Source organism: Bos grunniens, chromosome 28 (assembly GCF_055505025.1).
Source record: "Bos grunniens cultivar Pamir isolate PY7600 chromosome 28, Bosgru_T2T1.0, whole genome shotgun sequence".
In the NCBI taxonomy this organism is placed as follows: domain Eukaryota; kingdom Metazoa; phylum Chordata; class Mammalia; order Artiodactyla; family Bovidae; genus Bos; species Bos grunniens.
Window position 1 is genome coordinate 20,497,894 of NC_141192.1, and position 18,574 is coordinate 20,516,467.

The 18,574-nt window shown below is 49.0% G+C and overlaps 1 protein-coding gene across 3 annotated transcripts in view; it reads right to left on the reverse strand.

Annotated features, from left to right (window-relative positions):
* HK1 (hexokinase 1) overlaps positions 1 to 18,574 on the reverse strand; it is a 112,761-nt gene that overhangs the window by 41,971 nt on the left and 52,216 nt on the right. For all 3 annotated transcript variants that reach the window (XM_086382618.1, XM_086382617.1, XM_086382619.1), the window contains one exon: positions 10,171 to 10,333. In XM_086382618.1, coding sequence (XP_086238744.1) covers positions 10,171 to 10,333 — 163 coding nt within the window. The remainder of the gene's footprint in view (positions 1 to 10,170; positions 10,334 to 18,574) is intronic.

Sequence of the window (18,574 nt, forward strand, 5' to 3'; positions counted from 1 at the left end):
AGTATGAACACAACCAATATTAATACTTGAATTAATGAGGGTGGCAAAGGAATCGAGGAATAAACCAAAGACTTTTACAACTGAATTTCTCTTCTTATCCTCACAAGCTCTTTGAGGGAAAAATCACAAGTTAGGATTCTTTACATCTGCCCTTGGTACCCAGGGTAGTTCAATAAGTGCTTGGTAGCTGCTTGATCACAAGGGTTGGTGGCCCATTCATTCATTCAAGGAAGTTTGGCTTCTTGTTCATTAAACAGGAAGCAGTCATACCACTGACTGGTTGGTTGTTTTCTTAGTAACAGCTTTACTGAGAAATAATTAAAATATCACATTTGATTTTATTTTTATTATTTGGCCATGCCACATGGCTCAAGGTGGCATGGGCATCAAACCCATGCCCCCTGCAATAAAAGAGTGAAGTCCTAACTGCACCACTGGACTACCAAGGAAGTCTCCATCTATCACATTTTAAAGTGTACAGTTTGGTGAGTTTTAGTATATTTACATCACCACTACTATACAGAAATTTTTCATCATCCACAAAAGAAACTCTATACCCATTAGCAGTCACTCCCCATTTCCTCCCAAACTGTCTCATCCACTGCCAGCCACTAATCCACTGTCTGTCTCCGAGATTTCCCTATTCTGGACATTTCATTATAATGGACATGTACAATATGTGGTCCCCTGTGGCTGACTTCTCTCATGTTCCATAATGCTTTCAAGGTTCACCTGCACTGAAGCATATACCAGTACCTCATTCCTTTCTGTGACAAGTTATATTCCACACTATGGATATACCACATGATGTTGCTGATTCTTAAAGAGATTGGAATATCAGACCATCTTATCTGCCTCCTGAAAAACCTGTATGCAAGTCAAGAAGCAACAGTTAGAACCAGGCATGGAACAATGGACTGGTTCAAAATTGGGAAAGGAGTATGTCAAGGTTACTTGTCACCCTGCTTATTTAACTTGAATACAGAGTACATCAAGCAAAATGCCAGGCTGGATGAATCACAAGCTGGAAACAAGATTGCCAGGAGAAATGTTAATAACCTCAGATATGCAGATGATACCACCCTAAATGACACAAAGCAAAGAAGAAACAAAAAGCCTCTTGATGAAGGTGAAAAGAGGAGAGTGACAAAGTTGGCTTAAAACCCAACATTCAAAAAACTAAGATCACAGCATCCAGCCCCAACACTTCATGGCAAATAGATACAGAAAAAATGGAAACCATGACAGACTTTATTTTCTTGGGTTTCAAAATCACTGCAGATGGTGACTGCACCCAGGAAATTAAGAGGCTAGCTCCTTGGAAGAAAAGCTATGACAAACCTAGACAGTATATTAAAAAGCAGAGACATCGCTTTGCCAACAAAGGTCTGTATAGTTCAAGCTATGGTTTTTACAGTACTCATGTACAAGATGTGAGAGCTGGACCATAAGGAAGGCTGAGCACTGAAGAAGTGTTGCTTTCGAACTGTGGTGCTGGAGAAGACTCTTTGATCCCTTGGACATCACGGAGATCAAGCCAGTCAGTCCTAAAGGAAACCAACCCCGAATGTTCAGGAAGGACTGATGCTGAAGCTGAAGCGCCAACATTTTGGCCACTTGATGTGAAGAGCCAACTCATTGGAAAAGACCCTGATGCTGGGGAAGACTGAGGGCAGGAGGAGAAGGGGCGACAGAGGACGAGATGGTTGGATGGCATCAGCGACTCAATGACATGAGTTTGAGTAATCTCTGGGAGACAGTGAAGGACAGGGAAGTCTGGCGTGCTGCAGTCCATCAGTCTCAGAGTTGGACACAACTTAGCAACTGAGCCAATGGTCTAAAGGAAAGAGACCAAGTGAGGCTGCTAGGAAGAAGGTGTCTCAGCTTTGTGAGAAATTCTGACCCTGATGTCACAGGTCATTCAAATGAGTTTTGGGTTTTCCCTGAGTTCCCATCAGAATCCTAATCCCTATAGTGCTTACACTACTACTGGGTAAAAAAGTAAATGGGATATGAGAGGGTCCCTTCCCAGGAGAATGAATTACTAGAACATCAGAAACACTTAACTTACTATCATTCATTGAGCCCTTCTGTTCTCCAATTGCTAAGTACTTCTTCTGTCTCATTTTACTTTTAACCCCTCTCCACTCTGTGAAGTAGGTACTATTATGATCCCCACTCTGCAGATGAGCAAGTAAAGTCTAGGAGGGGTTAGGGACCTTGCCCAAGCACATAGCCAGTAATTGCCAGAGCCAGAATTTGAATCCAAAGCCCAAATACATAGCCATCGGATACAACTGTCTCTTGGACAGACCTCAGGAACAAGGATCCCCAGGGACAGCATTAGCGTGAGATGTCAGCATGTCAGGAATGGCTACATCTCTCTATAAACCACTTGTATACAGGGAAACAACACACGCAAAAGCGGACACTGTGCTAGGATGAAAATATGGGTGCTTTTCCTTCCTAACATTTTTATTTAATTAATTTATTTACTGTTTTAATTTAAAAAATAAAAACAGTTATTTATTTCATGTTTTGCACTGGCTTTCATCATAACTTAAAAAAATAGCTTGAGAAATCTTGATAAATCAGTCAGGTCAAAAGTCTCATCTTCAGTTGAATCAAGGGACTAGGTAAAAGCAGGTTCTTGTGCTCAAGTTCCACGTGATGGGGGATCTCTTGCTTATTGGTGTCATTGTCAACACACAACAGGTAAGAGTTTTTAGCCCTTTGTGCAGGAAGGAATCAGGTTTCAGGCAGCACCTCTGAAGTCCCAGGTCTCAAGTTTTCAAGCAGGATAAGTTTAAATGATCTCATCTGTCTCTAGGTCAGGGAAGAACCTGGCCTTAGGGTGCATGGGGCCGGCCCACACTTCTGCAGCTCTGTAAGACCCCTGCCCCGTCCCAGCCTCCCACCACAGTCTGTCCATCTCACTTCTTTTTTTTTTTCAACAAACACAGGTCAATAGGGTTTCAGGGAGTTAGGGGCAGAGAAGGAGACCAGAAAAGTTAGTCTTGAGATGATTTGTGAAGGGGCCTTTCCCTGAAGGCATTTTACAAGCAGACACTGTTAAGCCCAATGCAGCCCCTGATCCCTTCCTGAGCAGTGACCCTGATTCCAGGGTGTGTTTGTGCTTGCTGAAAGAAATGGCAGTTGGCATCTGTTCTGTAAATCACATTTGCAGCACAGGAAATATGGGACAAATATTAACTCACCTACTCAATCTATGGATAAGGTAGCTCCAACCAAACCTGCTGAATGACTTGCTCATGGTCACGCCTGCGGTAAGGCCAGGGCCCTTCCCTTTCCTTAGTCACTCATATACTTGCAAATACTGGGATGCTCATTAATACATACACACACACACACATACACATAAAAGTTTTATCTTCCTCATCTGGGTGATGAGCAATTTGAAGGCAAGGGTAATTTAGCAGGCTTACTTCCTTTTTCCCAGTACTGAGTCCCATATACAGTAGACAAATCAGAAAGTGTTTGCAGCTAGTTCAGTTAGAACACCTGGGTTAAATGCATGGTCTGTTCAGCCCTATCCTCTGCCAGGCAACGGGCATCAAGGAATGACTTCTGGCAAGGACAGCAAGGTGTCTGGAAAAAAGCTTTGTTTGCTGTCTGGCGTCTCTTTAGATAATCACCCTTCCCGTTTTGTCATCTGAATTGGGGTTGGGGTTGATCGCCTGTTCCATGTGACCCAAGAGCATCCAGAGTCCCCAACTTTGGCCAACGTGATTGGTTCAGGGTGGGCACGTGACCCACATCAGCCAATCACCACCTTCTTCAAGACAACCTTGGGACCTCTAGTTTGGAGATGTGTCAGCTATGGCCGCTGGGGCTCTCTCTGCCCCCATAAGGGACAGGCAGCCTACAAATGCAGAGAAGGCGATGGCACCCCACTCTCGTACTCTTGCCTGGAAAATCCCATGGACGGAGGAGCCTGGTAGGCTGCAGTCCATGGGGTCGCAAAGAGTCAGACACGACTGAGCGACTTCACTTTCACTTTTCATTTTCATGCGTTGGAGAAGGAAATGGCAACCCACTCCAGTATTCTTGCCTGGAGAATCCCAGGGACAGAGGAGCCTAGTGGGCTGCCATCTATGGGGTCTCACAGAGTCGGACACGACTGAAGCGACTTAGCAGCAGCAGCAGTAGCCTACGAATGAAGCCTTGGTTAAGAGACAGATGAGGCCTTGGTTACAGGAGCCAACTTACAACTACATTTTCCATTATGTGAACCTAGAATTCCCTTTCTTGCTTATACAACTTTGAGTTAGATTTCTTTCAGTTACAAGCAGAGGCTGCTGGGTTCAACATTCTTTATAGGCAATGGGCGCTCCAAATACCAACTTGCCCTCCATAAAGGATGTATCCTCCCCTTTATCTCAGTTGGTCCCCCCATTCAGAGTCATGGTGTTCAATCACCCAGCTGCAGAGGAACCAGAGCTGTAGTCTGTAGGCTCATCCACATTATGAGGGGTTTTGGGGTGGCGGGGAGACAGCCTGCCTTTGCTTCCCCCCTTTTTTTGTCTCCTCCCTCCCAGAACATCACAGGGATGCTGGTGAATTCTGAAAAGCTCTGACATTTTCCTCCAGGGCTAGACCTCTACATTTAGGTCTGATGGGTAGGGGTCCTTTGGCCGCATCAGATGAGAAGGGCCTTCCAAAGTTGGGAAATTCTTCCACAGAATTCTTCATTGTTGTTTAGTTGCTAAGCTGTGCCTGACTCTTTGTGACCCCATGGACTATAGCCCGCCAGGCTCCTCCTTCCATGGGATTTCCCAGGCAAGAATACTGGAATGGGTTGCCATTTCCTTCTCCAGGGGATCTTCCCAACCCTCAGAACGAACCCACATCTCCTGCATTGGCAGGCAGATTCTTTACCACTGAGCCACCAGGGAAGCTCATTAAGAATTCTTAGAAAGTCATTTATTAAGTTATACTGATGACCAGCAGAACAATGACTCTCTGTGACTCTCATGGTGGCTTGCAGTTTCCAAAGCACTTTGATCCTTTTGACAGCTTTGTGAGGCAGGCACAGCAGGACTGCCACGCCCATTTTACAGATGAGGAAATGGAGGCTTATAGCAGTTGAGGGACTTCTCCAAGATCACACAGATAATACGCAGCAGAGCCAGAGATTAATCCAGTGGTCTGAAACTCTATTTTCCCCTTCAGTTTCAAGTTCAGTCTCCTTGCAGCAGTCGGCTTCCTTCTTACTTCCTCTTCAAATCTTTGGCTTCAACCTTCCTGCCTGCCACTGCCGAGACTTCATCCTACATTTCCCATTTCCACTGAAGCCAAGAAGAACTGCTCTTCTATAGAAGCCTCATTAAACAAAGCATCTGAAGGGCCCCTGGCAACTCTCCACTTTCTAATGACAGTCATTATTACCAGCAAATAATGGAAAACAAACACCGAAACAGATGTCTCTCTCGAGTCCAGACCTGTGCTGGAATACAGTGCAAACAGAACTCAGCGTTCATGAAATGCCTCCCGTTGCCTGCTCCATGAATTAATCCTGTACACAAGACACAAAGCCTCCTGTCTGCAATCCTGCTAGCCAATGAGAGTTTACACCTTCATCAGAAACCCAACTGGAATGCTAGGCATTTAGGAGATTTCATCAAATGAGAGAATTTGTGAGATAATCCAACCATCTTCCCACATAAGGACAGAGAAAGGTAAGTAAACAGCCCAAATGCAGTGAGAAAAGGAAATGTTTTCCTTCCTTTGGCTGGAAAGCAGTATATCTTAAGCCCCACCAATTTAACTGTGAGTGTGCTAAGGTGCTCAGTCATGTCTGACTCTGCGACCCTACGGACTGTAGCCCGCCAGACTCCTCTGTCCATGAGGATTCTCTAGGCAAGATTACTGGAGTGGGTTGCCATGCCCTCCCTCCAGGGGATCTTTCTGACCCAGGGATCTTACATCTCCTGCAGTGGAAGGTGTGTTCTTTACCACTAGCGCCACCTGGGAAGTCCAGGAAGAAGCGTGTTAGTCATCCAGTCGTGTCTGACCCTGCGACCCCATGGACTGTAGCCTTCCAGGCTCCTCTATCCATGGGATTTCCCAGGCAAGAATACTGGAGTGGGTTACCATTCCCTTCTCCAGGGGTTCTTCCTGACCCAGGGATCAAAGCCAGGTCTCCCGTATTGCCACCAGGGAAGCCCAGGACCACATCGCAAATCAAACATTCTAAACTTATCCTCTGGGTGAAGAGCACACTAAGGAACCACAAAGCAGAAACAAGGAAATCTTCAACTCAATTTACCCTCAAGAAGCTTACAGTCTAATTGATATTTACAATATCCTGAGTGATAAATGACAAGATGAGAAAAAAAGGGGAAGTTTCCCAAGTGAGAACCAAAGTCGGGCAGGCCTTCTGACAGAAGCTGGATCCAGGTGGGCAGCTATCCCCAGAAACTGGGCACCTTTGAACAAGGGTTTCTGTTTAGCCAAGTCACCAGCATAAAAAGGCTTCAGTATCTTCCTCCTTTATGTATTATTCATATCTTTCCCATTGCAAAAAGGATATGTAGCAGCTAAAAGCCACTTTAGGGTTTTGCATCTTTTTTTAACCTAATGTATAGATTACTTGAGAACAATTAAAGAAAAAGCACTGCCCATTAAAATTGTCAAAAGGGGGGAAATTAACAAAAATGGGCTGATGACATTTTCAAAAAAATCAATACAGTTTCAAAAGCCAACAGTTTCCAGTAATCCAGTCATCAGGGTCGAGGTCAGCAGGAAAGGAAAGGTTTGTTTCTCCCTCTGACTTGGAAGTCACATCACCGCTTGACAGGCAGGGGCACCTCTCCACTGCAGTGACTCCAATTTATCCTTTGGTGGTTTGGGATTACCACTAATTTTGTCACTGACTAATTATACAGGTGAAGCAGTAATTAACATCTCGAAAAGAGACTAGCACCATGGTTTACTATGAAGGAGACCCACATTCTGGCTCCTCCAAGGGACCTTGTGGTTGGAGGCACTTCCATCAAAAAGTGGCAGGGACTGGACTGGTGTCCAGGGCCTTGGCATCAATGTCAGTGTCTATGTGGGGCTGGAGGGACCATTCCTGGAGGAGTGTGGGCCCCTGGACACCTGACTTGAACCCACCCGTGAATATTAGGAACAGTCATAGAGAGAAGAGCTATACAGTATATTATGGTTGCACAGTATCCCCCGCAAAAGGTATTTCTGTAGAAGTCCTAACCCTGGGTACCTGTAAATGTGGTCTTATTTGGAAAAGGGTCTTTTTAGATGATGTAATCGGATGAAGAGGAGGTCGTGAGTGTGGGTTCTAATCTGACTGGTATACTTATTAGAGGAAAATGCCACACGACATCAGAAGCTGAGAGTGGAGAGATGCAGCTACACGCCAAGGAATGTCAGGGACTGACAGCCTCCACCAGAAGCCAGGAAAAGGCAAGGAAAGAGTTAGTCCAGTGTCTCAGAAGGAGCACGGCCCGTGACACCATGACTTTGGACTTCAAGCTTCCAGAACTGTGAGACAATCACTCTCATTTAAAGCCACCCAGTTCATGGTACTTCATTACAGCAGCCTTGGAAACTAACACAGAGCAGAAGAAACAGTCCCCAGGGAGGGCAGAGGGAGGCGGAGCTGGGGAAGGGCTAGCCGTGCAGGCCAGGGGCTCAGGGCTTTGGCGTCTCCCCTTCCTCCTCTCCTGCTCTCAGCACTGCTCTGTGTTCCTGAGGGGCCCTGAACATTCGGGCCCATTCACTTCCCTTCACACTGGACATGAGAGAGGCTCAGAAGGAGGCATGGGGCCCAGGCTGCTGGCTCCAGTTCCACAAACCCTAGGACAGCATTTCCCAACATGGGCGTGATCACCACCTACATCATCACATTTAAGACAGCACTGAATGTGGACACATCGTTATTTTATGTAATGCGAAGAGAGAAAAAAAATTCTGCTCACAGTAATTTAAAGAGGCAACTGCTGCACAATGCACTGCTGATTTCAGAGGACTCAACAACGAAGACAAAAATAGGGTCTCAAAATAGATGAAATATAGTAGTAAATATTGGGGGAAAGAGCAAACAGGTTTGGGGAAAAGGCAGGTAGCCGAGTTTAACAGGTTTCTCTCCTGTAGGACTGCTCAGGGCCTTTAGCACCCTGGTATCTGCTTCCAATTTCTTTTGTTTTCGTTTTGATTTGTCCATGCCACGTAACATATGGGATCTTCGTTCCGATCAGGGATCAAATCCATGCCCCCTGCACTGGAAGTGCAGGGTCCTAACCTCGGGACTACCAAGTCCCTGCTTTGGAAATGTTGTTTTTCCCAAATAAGAATGCATTTGGAGCCCTGTTTTCAAATGGCTAGATTACTAGTGTATCTGGATCACACTTTGAGTCCCTCAGCCCTAAAAATGGTGTGTGAAGGTATGAGGTAGGGCATCCCCTGCTGACACACGGGCCACGGAAGGGAAGCTGGCTTGCAGGCAGCATTTAGGAGGAAAGGGAAGAAACGTCTCATGGGACAGGCCAGCCCGGGGCCAGTCACACAGGATCGGGGGTCCCCCAAGCATCAGGCATCCTTCTGAGTTATCTAAGCAAAGCCAGAGTGGGGGCCCTGGGGGGGCGCACCTCTATCTTATCTCCCTTTCCCCTGTCTCTCAGCTGACAGCATGCAGAGCCACATCTCTCCTACAGAATTCAATGAACCTGGTAAAGACACAAATGCTTCTGGACACGGGTGCCATTCGGGGTTGGGAAAAGTAGGAGCAAACTACAAAGCCAGAGACATGAGAAAAAAAACACAGGGGACACTGTGGTCTGGTCACTCTGATGGCCAGAGTCTCTTCGGTAGTCATAAAAGAGCCTAAACTGCTGGTGAGCAAGACCTCAAGGAAAACAAAAGGATAAAAGTGGAGATTTTAAAAAGTCAGGAAACATGAGAGATACAAGTACCAGTGCGTGTGCGTGAAGTAAACCCCACCTGTGGCCACAGCGCACACAAGAGCACCCGCCCTTCCACGGTGTCCCAATCTCGTTTAGGACTTTAAAGGCCAGCTGCTGGCACAAGAGGACCTTCCCACTGCAGCCAGTCACTCCAACACACGGTGCACCTGCCCATCTTTCATAAACATCAGCTGAAACAGCTGCAGTTTTCCCGATGGCCATTTTGAAGGCTGCATATCAGATGCCTCAAATCGCAGCTTTAAATGAGTCCCAAGAGCAGAGGGGAAATAGGAAGAGAGTGTAAGGGCCACACTCTCGGAGTGCGTACTCACAACCCCAAGAGAAATCTGACTTTCATAATCTTTCTCCCTCCCTTGCACATGGCAGGTGAACCCCAGCCTAGAGTACAGAACCCAGCTCAAGGCGGGATTCCTGGGCATGTGCTAAGCTGGGGTAGGCACAACACCCACCACTGGGTCAGCCAGACAGAACGACCTCCACTGAGCAGGCCAAGGCCAGGCTATGCCCTCTCAGCTTCCACTCTGCCAAGTGGAGGGACTGAGGCCACTCCCCTAGGGCGGGGGCAATGACAATTCTCAGGAAGCCCCCAAATGCCCACTGCGGGACATGAGCCACACGATGCAGACCAAGAGGGTAATTTCCCTTTTCCAATCCTACTCCCCTCACCATTGCTCTGCTTGAGGGGCTACCCTGACTTAGCATCTATGAAATTTGTTCAAATGGGGACCTGAATCTCCCCTCTGGGTCTGAGATCCACCTGGCCATTAGGATTGCTGCTTATCTGGGATAGTACAGGGAGGCCCTGGTGCCCTGATGGAGAGATTCTCCTAACATGAACTCTTGGCTTGTTCTGGAACCTTTCCTGTCCTGGAGATGTAAGAGTTATTCACACAGCATCTGGAAGATCCGTGAACACTATGCTCTCTTTCCACAAGTCACTGGACAGTCAGGACGATCAGGGGAGGTCAGCCTGGTCCAAACATGGTGTCCCCTATCACAAGACAGAATCTCAACAAACATAAATTGGATGGATGGATGGATAGGTGAATGGATGGATGGGAGAACAGACGGATGGAACAGTGAATGGATGAATAACTGGATGAGTGGGTAAGTAAATGAATAAATGAACAAATGATGGAAGTTGGAAAGATGGTTTCACAGAGCATTCAGCCCTGAGAGCCCAGTCTCTGGGTGTGAGACTCACCTGAGCCATCGGGAATAGACCTTACAAACGTTGGCAACATCTTGACTGTGGCTGTCGGATTAAAATCCCGGGAGAGGCCATTCTTCATCTCCTTTTTGAAACGATTCATGATATCTAACAGAGTTTCATCAGAGAGCCGCATGGCATAGAGATACTTGTCAATCTGGAGGAAGGATGAAAAGAAAAAAAAGTGAGGCCAAGGCTGAGGAAGGTCGTTTCAGCTCCAGTCTGGTTGGAGGAGGACAGGGACGGCAGGGTGAGGCACCCATCTGTCTAAGACCATACAGATCCATGGGCTCTGGAGCACCCATGCTGATCCATCATTGAGCTGCCATCAACCATGTTGCTCAGAGCACGTTTGCAAATGCTCTGAGCCCTGGTTCCTCTCCTGTAAAATGAACGAGACACCTCCAAGGTCCCTACCAACCCTTGAATATTACATGGAAACTGTCCTTTGATCCCCAAGTACAAGCCAGAGACACATTAAGCCTCCACGTGACTCCTTCCCTCTGGCTCATCCTCACATGGATGGCAGTGCCCCAGAACAAGGGCTCCAAAGCCATCACCTGGGGCTCAAATCCCAGCTCCATCACTTAACAGCTGTGTGAATTTCAGTTTCCTCAACTGAAAAACTGAGATGGTAAATAGAACCTACTTCGCAGAATGTTACAAGATCAAAGGAGACAGAGAAGCCCTTAGAACACAGAAAAGTGCTCAATAAACATCAGCTATTGCTAGGATCGTGAGGCAGTGGTGCTGGTGGGTTTCCTTGGGCATGACTTCTAGGTGAATGGAAATGGCGAGTGAAGGGTTGGAGCCCTTCAGAACATGGTGCTTCAGGCCCAGGGCACAGAGACCTTAACCTCACTATCCCCAAAAGGTCTGGAAGAGCCCAAGTTCCCATGCCTGTGTGCCAGGGCCCATGTGCCCACTCTTCCAGATCAGACCACCCCTGACTCAACCAGGACTGAACCAACCTGCCCATCTTCCTGGGCTACCCGCTCTCCTCAAGGATCCCAGGCTCCCAACCTCAGGCCTCCTTGTCGTCATTTGTTTTTCTTTCTTCATAGTACCTTCCCAATGACTCTCCCAAAAGGTATTGACTGGGCGCCCACTACATGTTTGGCTCTGGGTTAGACACCTGTCCTCATGGAGTTCACCGGAAGTCTCTCTGTCTCCTGGCTCATTCTTTCTGCCACGTCCTGCTTTAGGAAGTCCTGATAACCATGTGCCTGGATTCCTGACTCCTGACCCATTCACTGCAATGGTTTTCAGTCTTCAATTTCTCTCCCTTTTTAATCTATCTTCTATACCATGACCACATTTTGCCTTTGGGGGGGCGGGGAAGGGAGGGCGGGAGGCAGGGGGCTTGTCCAGGATATTTCGCTTTCTTAAACTGGGACCCTGATCACTTCACTCCCCTGCTCAAAACCTTGCAATGCCTCCCATGTCCAAGGCCCCTACGCCCTGCAGGTGCAGCTCTGGGCTCTCTGAACTCCAGCCAAACCTCTCCTACCATTCCTGGGCTCTCCTGTCAAACCACCCTTCCTTCTCTTCCCAGTTACTCAAATCTCACCTCCCCTTCAAGGTTCAAATCAAATGTCACCTCCTCCAGCAGATGTCTGAGACCCTCAGGGTACAGATAATGACTCCCTCAGCACTTCTCTCTCCGCATGGTCCAGCCTGGCTCACTGCCCGCTAGACCCGTCATGGGGACAGTGTTTGCTCCATTCACCTTGACCTCCCAGTGCCTCACAAGGAGCCTCACACATAGCAAGCTCCCGGTCGATGAAGAGGCTGATTTATGACTCCATGAGGCTGCTACAAAGGCCTTTGATGCTGACTGGCTTCTGAGAATGGGATCTCATGCTTACATTTCAGGGTGGCTGGAAACATTCAACTCAAGGACACAGAGTAATTTCTGCATATCTTGCTCTCGGGCAGCCTTCTCGCTCTGGATTCCTGCCTCCTGCTGCTCCCAGTCCTGCCTGTCTCCTGTCTCACAGACAAGGCAGGAGTCCTCCAGCGTCCTCTGCGGCCTGTGCCCTGTCCCCACCCCCAACTCTTCTACTGCAACCACCTTTTTCCTTTCCCCTTCGTAATAAGAGAAGGGCAATCAGAAACCGCCGAGAGCTGGAATAGAAATGGCCAGGACACAGCCCCAGGAGACGTGCTCTGTTCTACCCCCAAGGCTGGCAGCGCCCATCGGCAGTTCTTGCTGCAAGTCATGGCGACCATGTGCTGGTTGGAAGAGGCAGTCGCTCATGCGTGAGCCACAGAAGCACACGGCGGTGGGGGCAGCGACTGAGTGCAAGAGCGCATCAGGGCACAAGCAAGAGCAAAGGCCAAAGACGAGGGAGGTAGGGCAGTCTGTGTGATGACGGAGCACAGGTGCAAGAATGAAGCAACTGGAAAGGTGTCAGGAGCTAAGCCGTGCAGGGCCTGGTAAGACAGGTGGACACATTTAGACTCTAAATGTGACTCTACGGAGTATTCGACAGTGAGATGTGGCTCAGAAAGATCACGCTGTGTGCTGGCGAGGGGACGGTTGAGCAGGAGCAGAGAAGAGACAGTCACGGCGCTGCTCTGGCATCTGGACATGTTTTCCCTACCACACTCCTCACCCTCTTACATCATCTGTCTACTGACATGCTTGTCTCCTCTGATAACTCATGAGTTTCCCAGGGAAAGGAAACATGTCGAGTAGACCTTTGGAACTACCTGGTTGCCTGGAACAAAGGAGGAATTCAACGAATGCTGGGTGCAAGAATACTTTATATCAGGGTTTGCAGTATATCAAGTGCTTTCGTATCCAATACGTCATTTTACCTTCAAAATAACCCTGTCAGGGGGACATTCTTAAGCCCCATTTTCCAGTTGTAGAAACTGAGGCTTCAAGAAGCTAAGTGGAGCCTACAACCACTCCCACCCCTTGGGGAAGGCCAGTCCCCTCTACGGTGCAGGCATCAGGCCCAGGCAAAGCTGCTGAGACTTTCTAGCTGGACAAGGAGAAACTTCTAGAAAGAGCAGGGCTCCACAGCCAGCCTGCCTCCTGACTCAAGGTGCAGCTCAGCACAGAGACAAACCCAAATAGAGCCAAGAAGCTCATACAGGAAAGCAGGCTAGGGACACAGATGCCAGACAACCTGGCCCCCAAGTGTTGAAGGAAGAAGGGCTTTCCCTCTCTGGTTCATGTTCATGAATCATCACATGGTACAACTCCTCTCAGCAGAGATGTGGAAATCAGGGCCAGACAAAGGGTAGAGCACAGGGCAGAGCTGGAACTGACTCTGAAGCCTCTAGGATCTCAGGTGGTACCTTCCAGTCCTCAGAAGCTCAGGAGGGGCCTTTGAACAATAGCACAGATCCCGAGGCTGGGCTGCAGTACCCCCCACCCTGCCCGGCCAGGCAGGCACCTGGTGCAGGGCTCAGCAGACTCGCATCATACGGACTGTGGCCCTTTAAGCAGCCCAGGAAGCACTGGAGCCACGTCAAGAGACACTTGCAGGATACTCCGTGGGAAGTGCCCAGAACCTCACCAAACAAGGGGCCTCTTTCCTCTTGTTCATCAGATGAGCCCTGCCTGGCAGCTGGCTGGGCCGCCCTCTGTTCCACCTGGGAAAGAAGCTGGGAATGGGCAGTGGGTGGAGGGAGGTAGAAAGGAAGGGGGTTCTCCTGTCTGTTTGCTCCAGAGCTCTGCAAGAACCCCAGTGCAAGAGCTGTTTTTCTTATAGAAGGTGGGCCCAGAAGCCCAGGGGGGGAAATTGAGGGAAGCAGGGCCGGAGAAGGACAACTTCTGGCTTTGGGAGACTTGGCCGAAGCCACGGTCCTCTCAGTTTTCCATTTCTGTCCCCTCTCCAAACAACTCCAGATCTTTCCCTCCCCACTCTCTCTCCCTACCTCTCACATTTCCAGTCCTTCCTCTTCCCTTGGGATACTGCCTCCAAACTCTGCTGCTCTGGCCAAACGCTGGTGTCCAACGCATCCCACATGTGCCTTCAACTCCTAGCCCTACATTTTGGTGACAGGAGGGCACGGCACCTCTTCTGGTGGCTTCAAGCTGCAAGCCATCTATCATAGGATGTCTATCACAGACACAGACAGAGGCTCCCAGGAGTCTATGATAGGAACTCCTTGGGCTCTGGGGAGCTCACGTTCACACTTGGTGTCTGACATGAGCATGCAGGACTCGGGTCAGGCTGGGAAGGAGATGGGGGCAGGGATGCCAGGGTCCCAGACACCACATGCTGCACCGGATCCTGCAGACTCAGCTTAGAGGAAGGGGGAGATGTCGGAAGAGAACACAGCCTTACCAAGCCCCACAGAGCCACCCAGCCAGCAGAAGTACCCAGTCGCCCCACACTGGTCTAAACTCAAAAGTATCTGTGCCCGACGCCACCTCCTGCTCCCAACAGACATGCATAAAAAAACAATTCAAGACTGGACATGCCCAAGTGAATAGGCCAGTTGTGGCAGGAGGCACCGTAGCTACTGGTGATTTGGGCACTCTGACCCCTCATGGGAAGGGGCACAGCCATGGAAAATTTTTCACTGCCTCTCTCAGCAGAGTAACAGATGTGCCTGAAGTGGTTCAGCACAGGCCTGTGAAGTGAACGTCCCAAGTGAGATGTTTTACTCCCAGAGGAAACTGGGGAACAGGCAGTGAAGGGTTAAGAAGGACTCTTGCTTAAGGGCAGAGCAGAGATTTCAACATCAGATGCACTTCTCTTTCTTAAGGGGACTGACTCAGGAAAGAATGGGTCCAAGGTGATGAATATTATTTTAATGAGCGCTCATGTTTGCAGAGGACTCTGCCACTTACACACATGACTTTCACATAAATTTCCCATCTGGATGTCATAGAAAGGAAAGAAACGAGCTCGTGGATGTCAGGTGCCTGGCATGAAGTGGGGGCTCAGTGTGTTAAGTTTCCTTTCTCCCAGCACAATACGTCAGTGAAGCAGGCAGGAAAGATATCATTATCTTCATTTTATAGCTGAGGAAATGGAGACCCATGACTCACACACAGTCACGTGGTTTATAAGTGGCAGCTGGATCTAGACGCCAGGTTCCAACCCCTCTTTTGGGGCTCCTCCTTATGGATTTCTATTCTTTCTCACATGTGGGAAGAACCCAGGGCTGTGGATGAAGAGAACCGAGTTCAATACCTGCCATTTATTAGCTGTGTGACTTTGGACAAATTACTCAATCTCTCTGATTCTTGATTTCCTCTTTCAAATGGGAATAATAATATTTTTGCATCCCAGGTGGCACGGTGGTAAAGAATCCGCCCGCCAAGGCAGGAGACATAAGAGACACAGCTTCTATCCCTGGGTCTGGAAGATCCCCTGGATTAGGAAATGGCAACCCACTCTGGTATTTTTGCCTGGAAAATTCCATGGACAGAGGAACATGGCAGGCTACAGTCCATGGGATTGCAGAGTCGGACACGACTGAGCATGCACGCAATACTTTCACCTCAGAAAGCTACTGGGAGAATTTTAATAATGTGTCAAAAACTCTTCCCATCCTTCCACTGAAATTACCAAAAGGGAATCCATCTCTCTCACTCACCTGTCTAGCTCATAATCACATGTCCCTAATTCCTTTTACCTAAATATCTAGAGAAATGCATTGATTACCAGATATTACTAACCCATCTTGTAAAAAAGAAAATGAAAGGCAGGTGGTCATTTGCATGAAATCATAGCAAGTGAAAGATGCTCACAAAAGTCCTCTGAAACGTTTGGATTGTTTTATTCTTTTCTTTTAAACTAACAGCAAGTTATATATACTTATTATTAAAGAACACAAACAACGCATAAAAGTACTAATAAAAAGTCTGAGTTCTTCCCTCAATCTTCCCAGAGAAGTTCTTGCTAATACAGCTTTATGTTCTAGGGCAGATTTCCTACTTAAACGCCCATGCATACAGAGCTTGGTTTGTTTATATTTTGTTACAAAAATGGAATGATACTATAAACAGTTTCTCCCTTGAAACCTTAACTCCATCTCTGTTTCTTCTGGGCACTTTCTCTAAGGCACTAACAGCCAACTTAGATTTTACGACCCTGCCTGGTTCAAGGATAAGGCGTGGACTGAACAGTGCAGACACCGATGTTGGACTCCAACTTGGCCATTTTGTAGGCACCTCAGTCTTTCCATCTGTAATGTGGCTGTATTCACCTGACTTTGACCTACGAAGACCTTCTACTTTGCACGGCGATTTCATGTGATGATCCTTAAGCTATCCTATCCAGAGAAGCAGGGCAGGTGCCATCACATCTTTTGCCCTTAGGAAACATCAGAGTCTAGAGAGGTTATTCAATTGGCCACAGTGACCACCTGGTGACTCAGACGGTAAAGAATCTGCCTGTAATGCAGGACACCTGCGTTCGAACCCTGGGTCGGGAAGATCCCCTGGAGAAGGGAATGGCTACCCACTCAGTATTCTTGCCTGGAGAATTCCATGGACAGAGGAGCCTGGAAGGCTACAGTCCATGGGGTCACAAAGAATCGGACACGACTGAGCGATGAACACTTTCGAGGTGATCACTGGTCAGTGAGAGAGCTGGAGTGGACACCAAGTTCCTGGTTCTGTGCTCCTTCCTCAGTACGCTTCTTGCTCAGCCCAGGGCGAACCCAGCCTCAGGGTCAGAGAGCAGGGAGATGTGGGAAAACGGTGGCATTAATGCCACCACTCCATCCACTACAGAAGCAGTGTACAGGCTCCCTTGCCTCATCAAAAGCACACCCTGCAGCCTGATTATTCTGGAGGCCTCATTCACCCCCCAGCAGCCACCAGCGATCTGAATTGCTCATTTCATTTTCTCTTTCACACCATCCTGGGAAGGATGCTCAAAGGCCATAGCAAACCCAAAGGTCCTGGCCTAACGGCACCCTCCACCATGGTGGGTACCATCCCAAGCCCCGCTCTGACAGGTCCAACCCCCTTCCTGCCTGCCCAGCCCCACCTCACCATTGAGGGTGGTGGCCCAGGAAACCTACCTTTCTATCCTACTTTTGGCAGCTAGTCCCTGAGCAGGCAGGGCACTGGCCACAAAGAGAGACATTTTGGATGCCCTGGGTTCCCTACCAGAATCATCCGTCCCGGGCACCCTCCTGCCTTCTGCCCCACCGATGGTCCTTCCTGACAGATCCACTTCCATTTGACTGCGTTGGCCCGTCTATGCCACTCAACACCCCGCTCCTTTCTTGACGAACACCTCCTCCAAAGGGCGAGGTGACCCGCCTGCCCAGCACCAGCTGCCGCTCTTCTCAGCATCCCCTTGGCCCTTGTGCTCAGTGTGGAGGAAGCAACCTGCCTGGGGACAGTGGCAGTGAGTCCTCCCCGGCCACCACGGTGACATGTGCATGGTGTGTGCCTCCCGCCAGACCAGGAGCGCCAGGGGTGCAGGGACCACACTTCCAGGCCACTGGTGTCCCCACCCCCTCAGGTGGCTGCTCAGCTGGGCTGAATGGCTGCTCTCCTGGGTGAACAGAAGCCTCCAGTGATGCCTAACCCAGAAGGTCATCTCAGAAGGGTTTGCTAGCTCAGATAATGCAGCAGAGTCCTCTTCCCTGAATGACACAGCCCTTCTCCAGTACCAGCCCCTTACTTCAGCCTCACAGTGACTTGTGTGGAGCCAACAGCCCCTCTGTGAGGGAGGGACTGCTCCAGGCACTCTCCGATCCCCCCACCCCTCACGACATCTGCACCCTGGGGTCCAGGGGGACACAAAAGTTCTACAGATAATCAGGAGTCTCCACTATTCAAGGTGGCCAGAGGCTGCTGAATACCTGAGAGAGGAAACATGTTTGGGAACATAATTTCCATTTTAGAGGCTTCTGAGAGAGAACTGTGTGTGCAAACATCCCCAAGGCATCAGGGTCCCTTTGGCAGGTTCAAACACTGTCCTCAGAGGCTCCCTTTCCCAGGCCCTTTCCAAGGTTCAGATACAGCTCTCGGTCCTTTGTGCTCCTGAACAGTTAGTTCCATTTCAGTGGGCATGGACTGAGCACGTATTAAGCACCAAGTACTGTTCATACAACACTTCTGTTTAATCACAACAAATCCGGAGGAAAATGGGATCCCCATCCTTGATGAGGAAACTGAGGTTCTGGGAACCGAGATAACAGAAGCGGCCTGGAGCCCCTGCTGGACACTTCAACCTGCCCTGATCTAAGCAGCACACCTGCAGGGTGGGCGTTGTCAGCCCCGTTTTTCATGGGAGGAACCTGGGGTCAAGCAGCCAAGGGAAAGGCATCCAGCCTCTAGGATGTAGGGCGGCTCTGGGTTCAGACCCCAACCCAGTGCTCCCCTGACTCCTCTTGCTAGGAGGACCGCAGGAGGCCAAAGGTCACGCCCAACGTCCTCCTGGTGACCTTGGCTCCTGCTATGAGG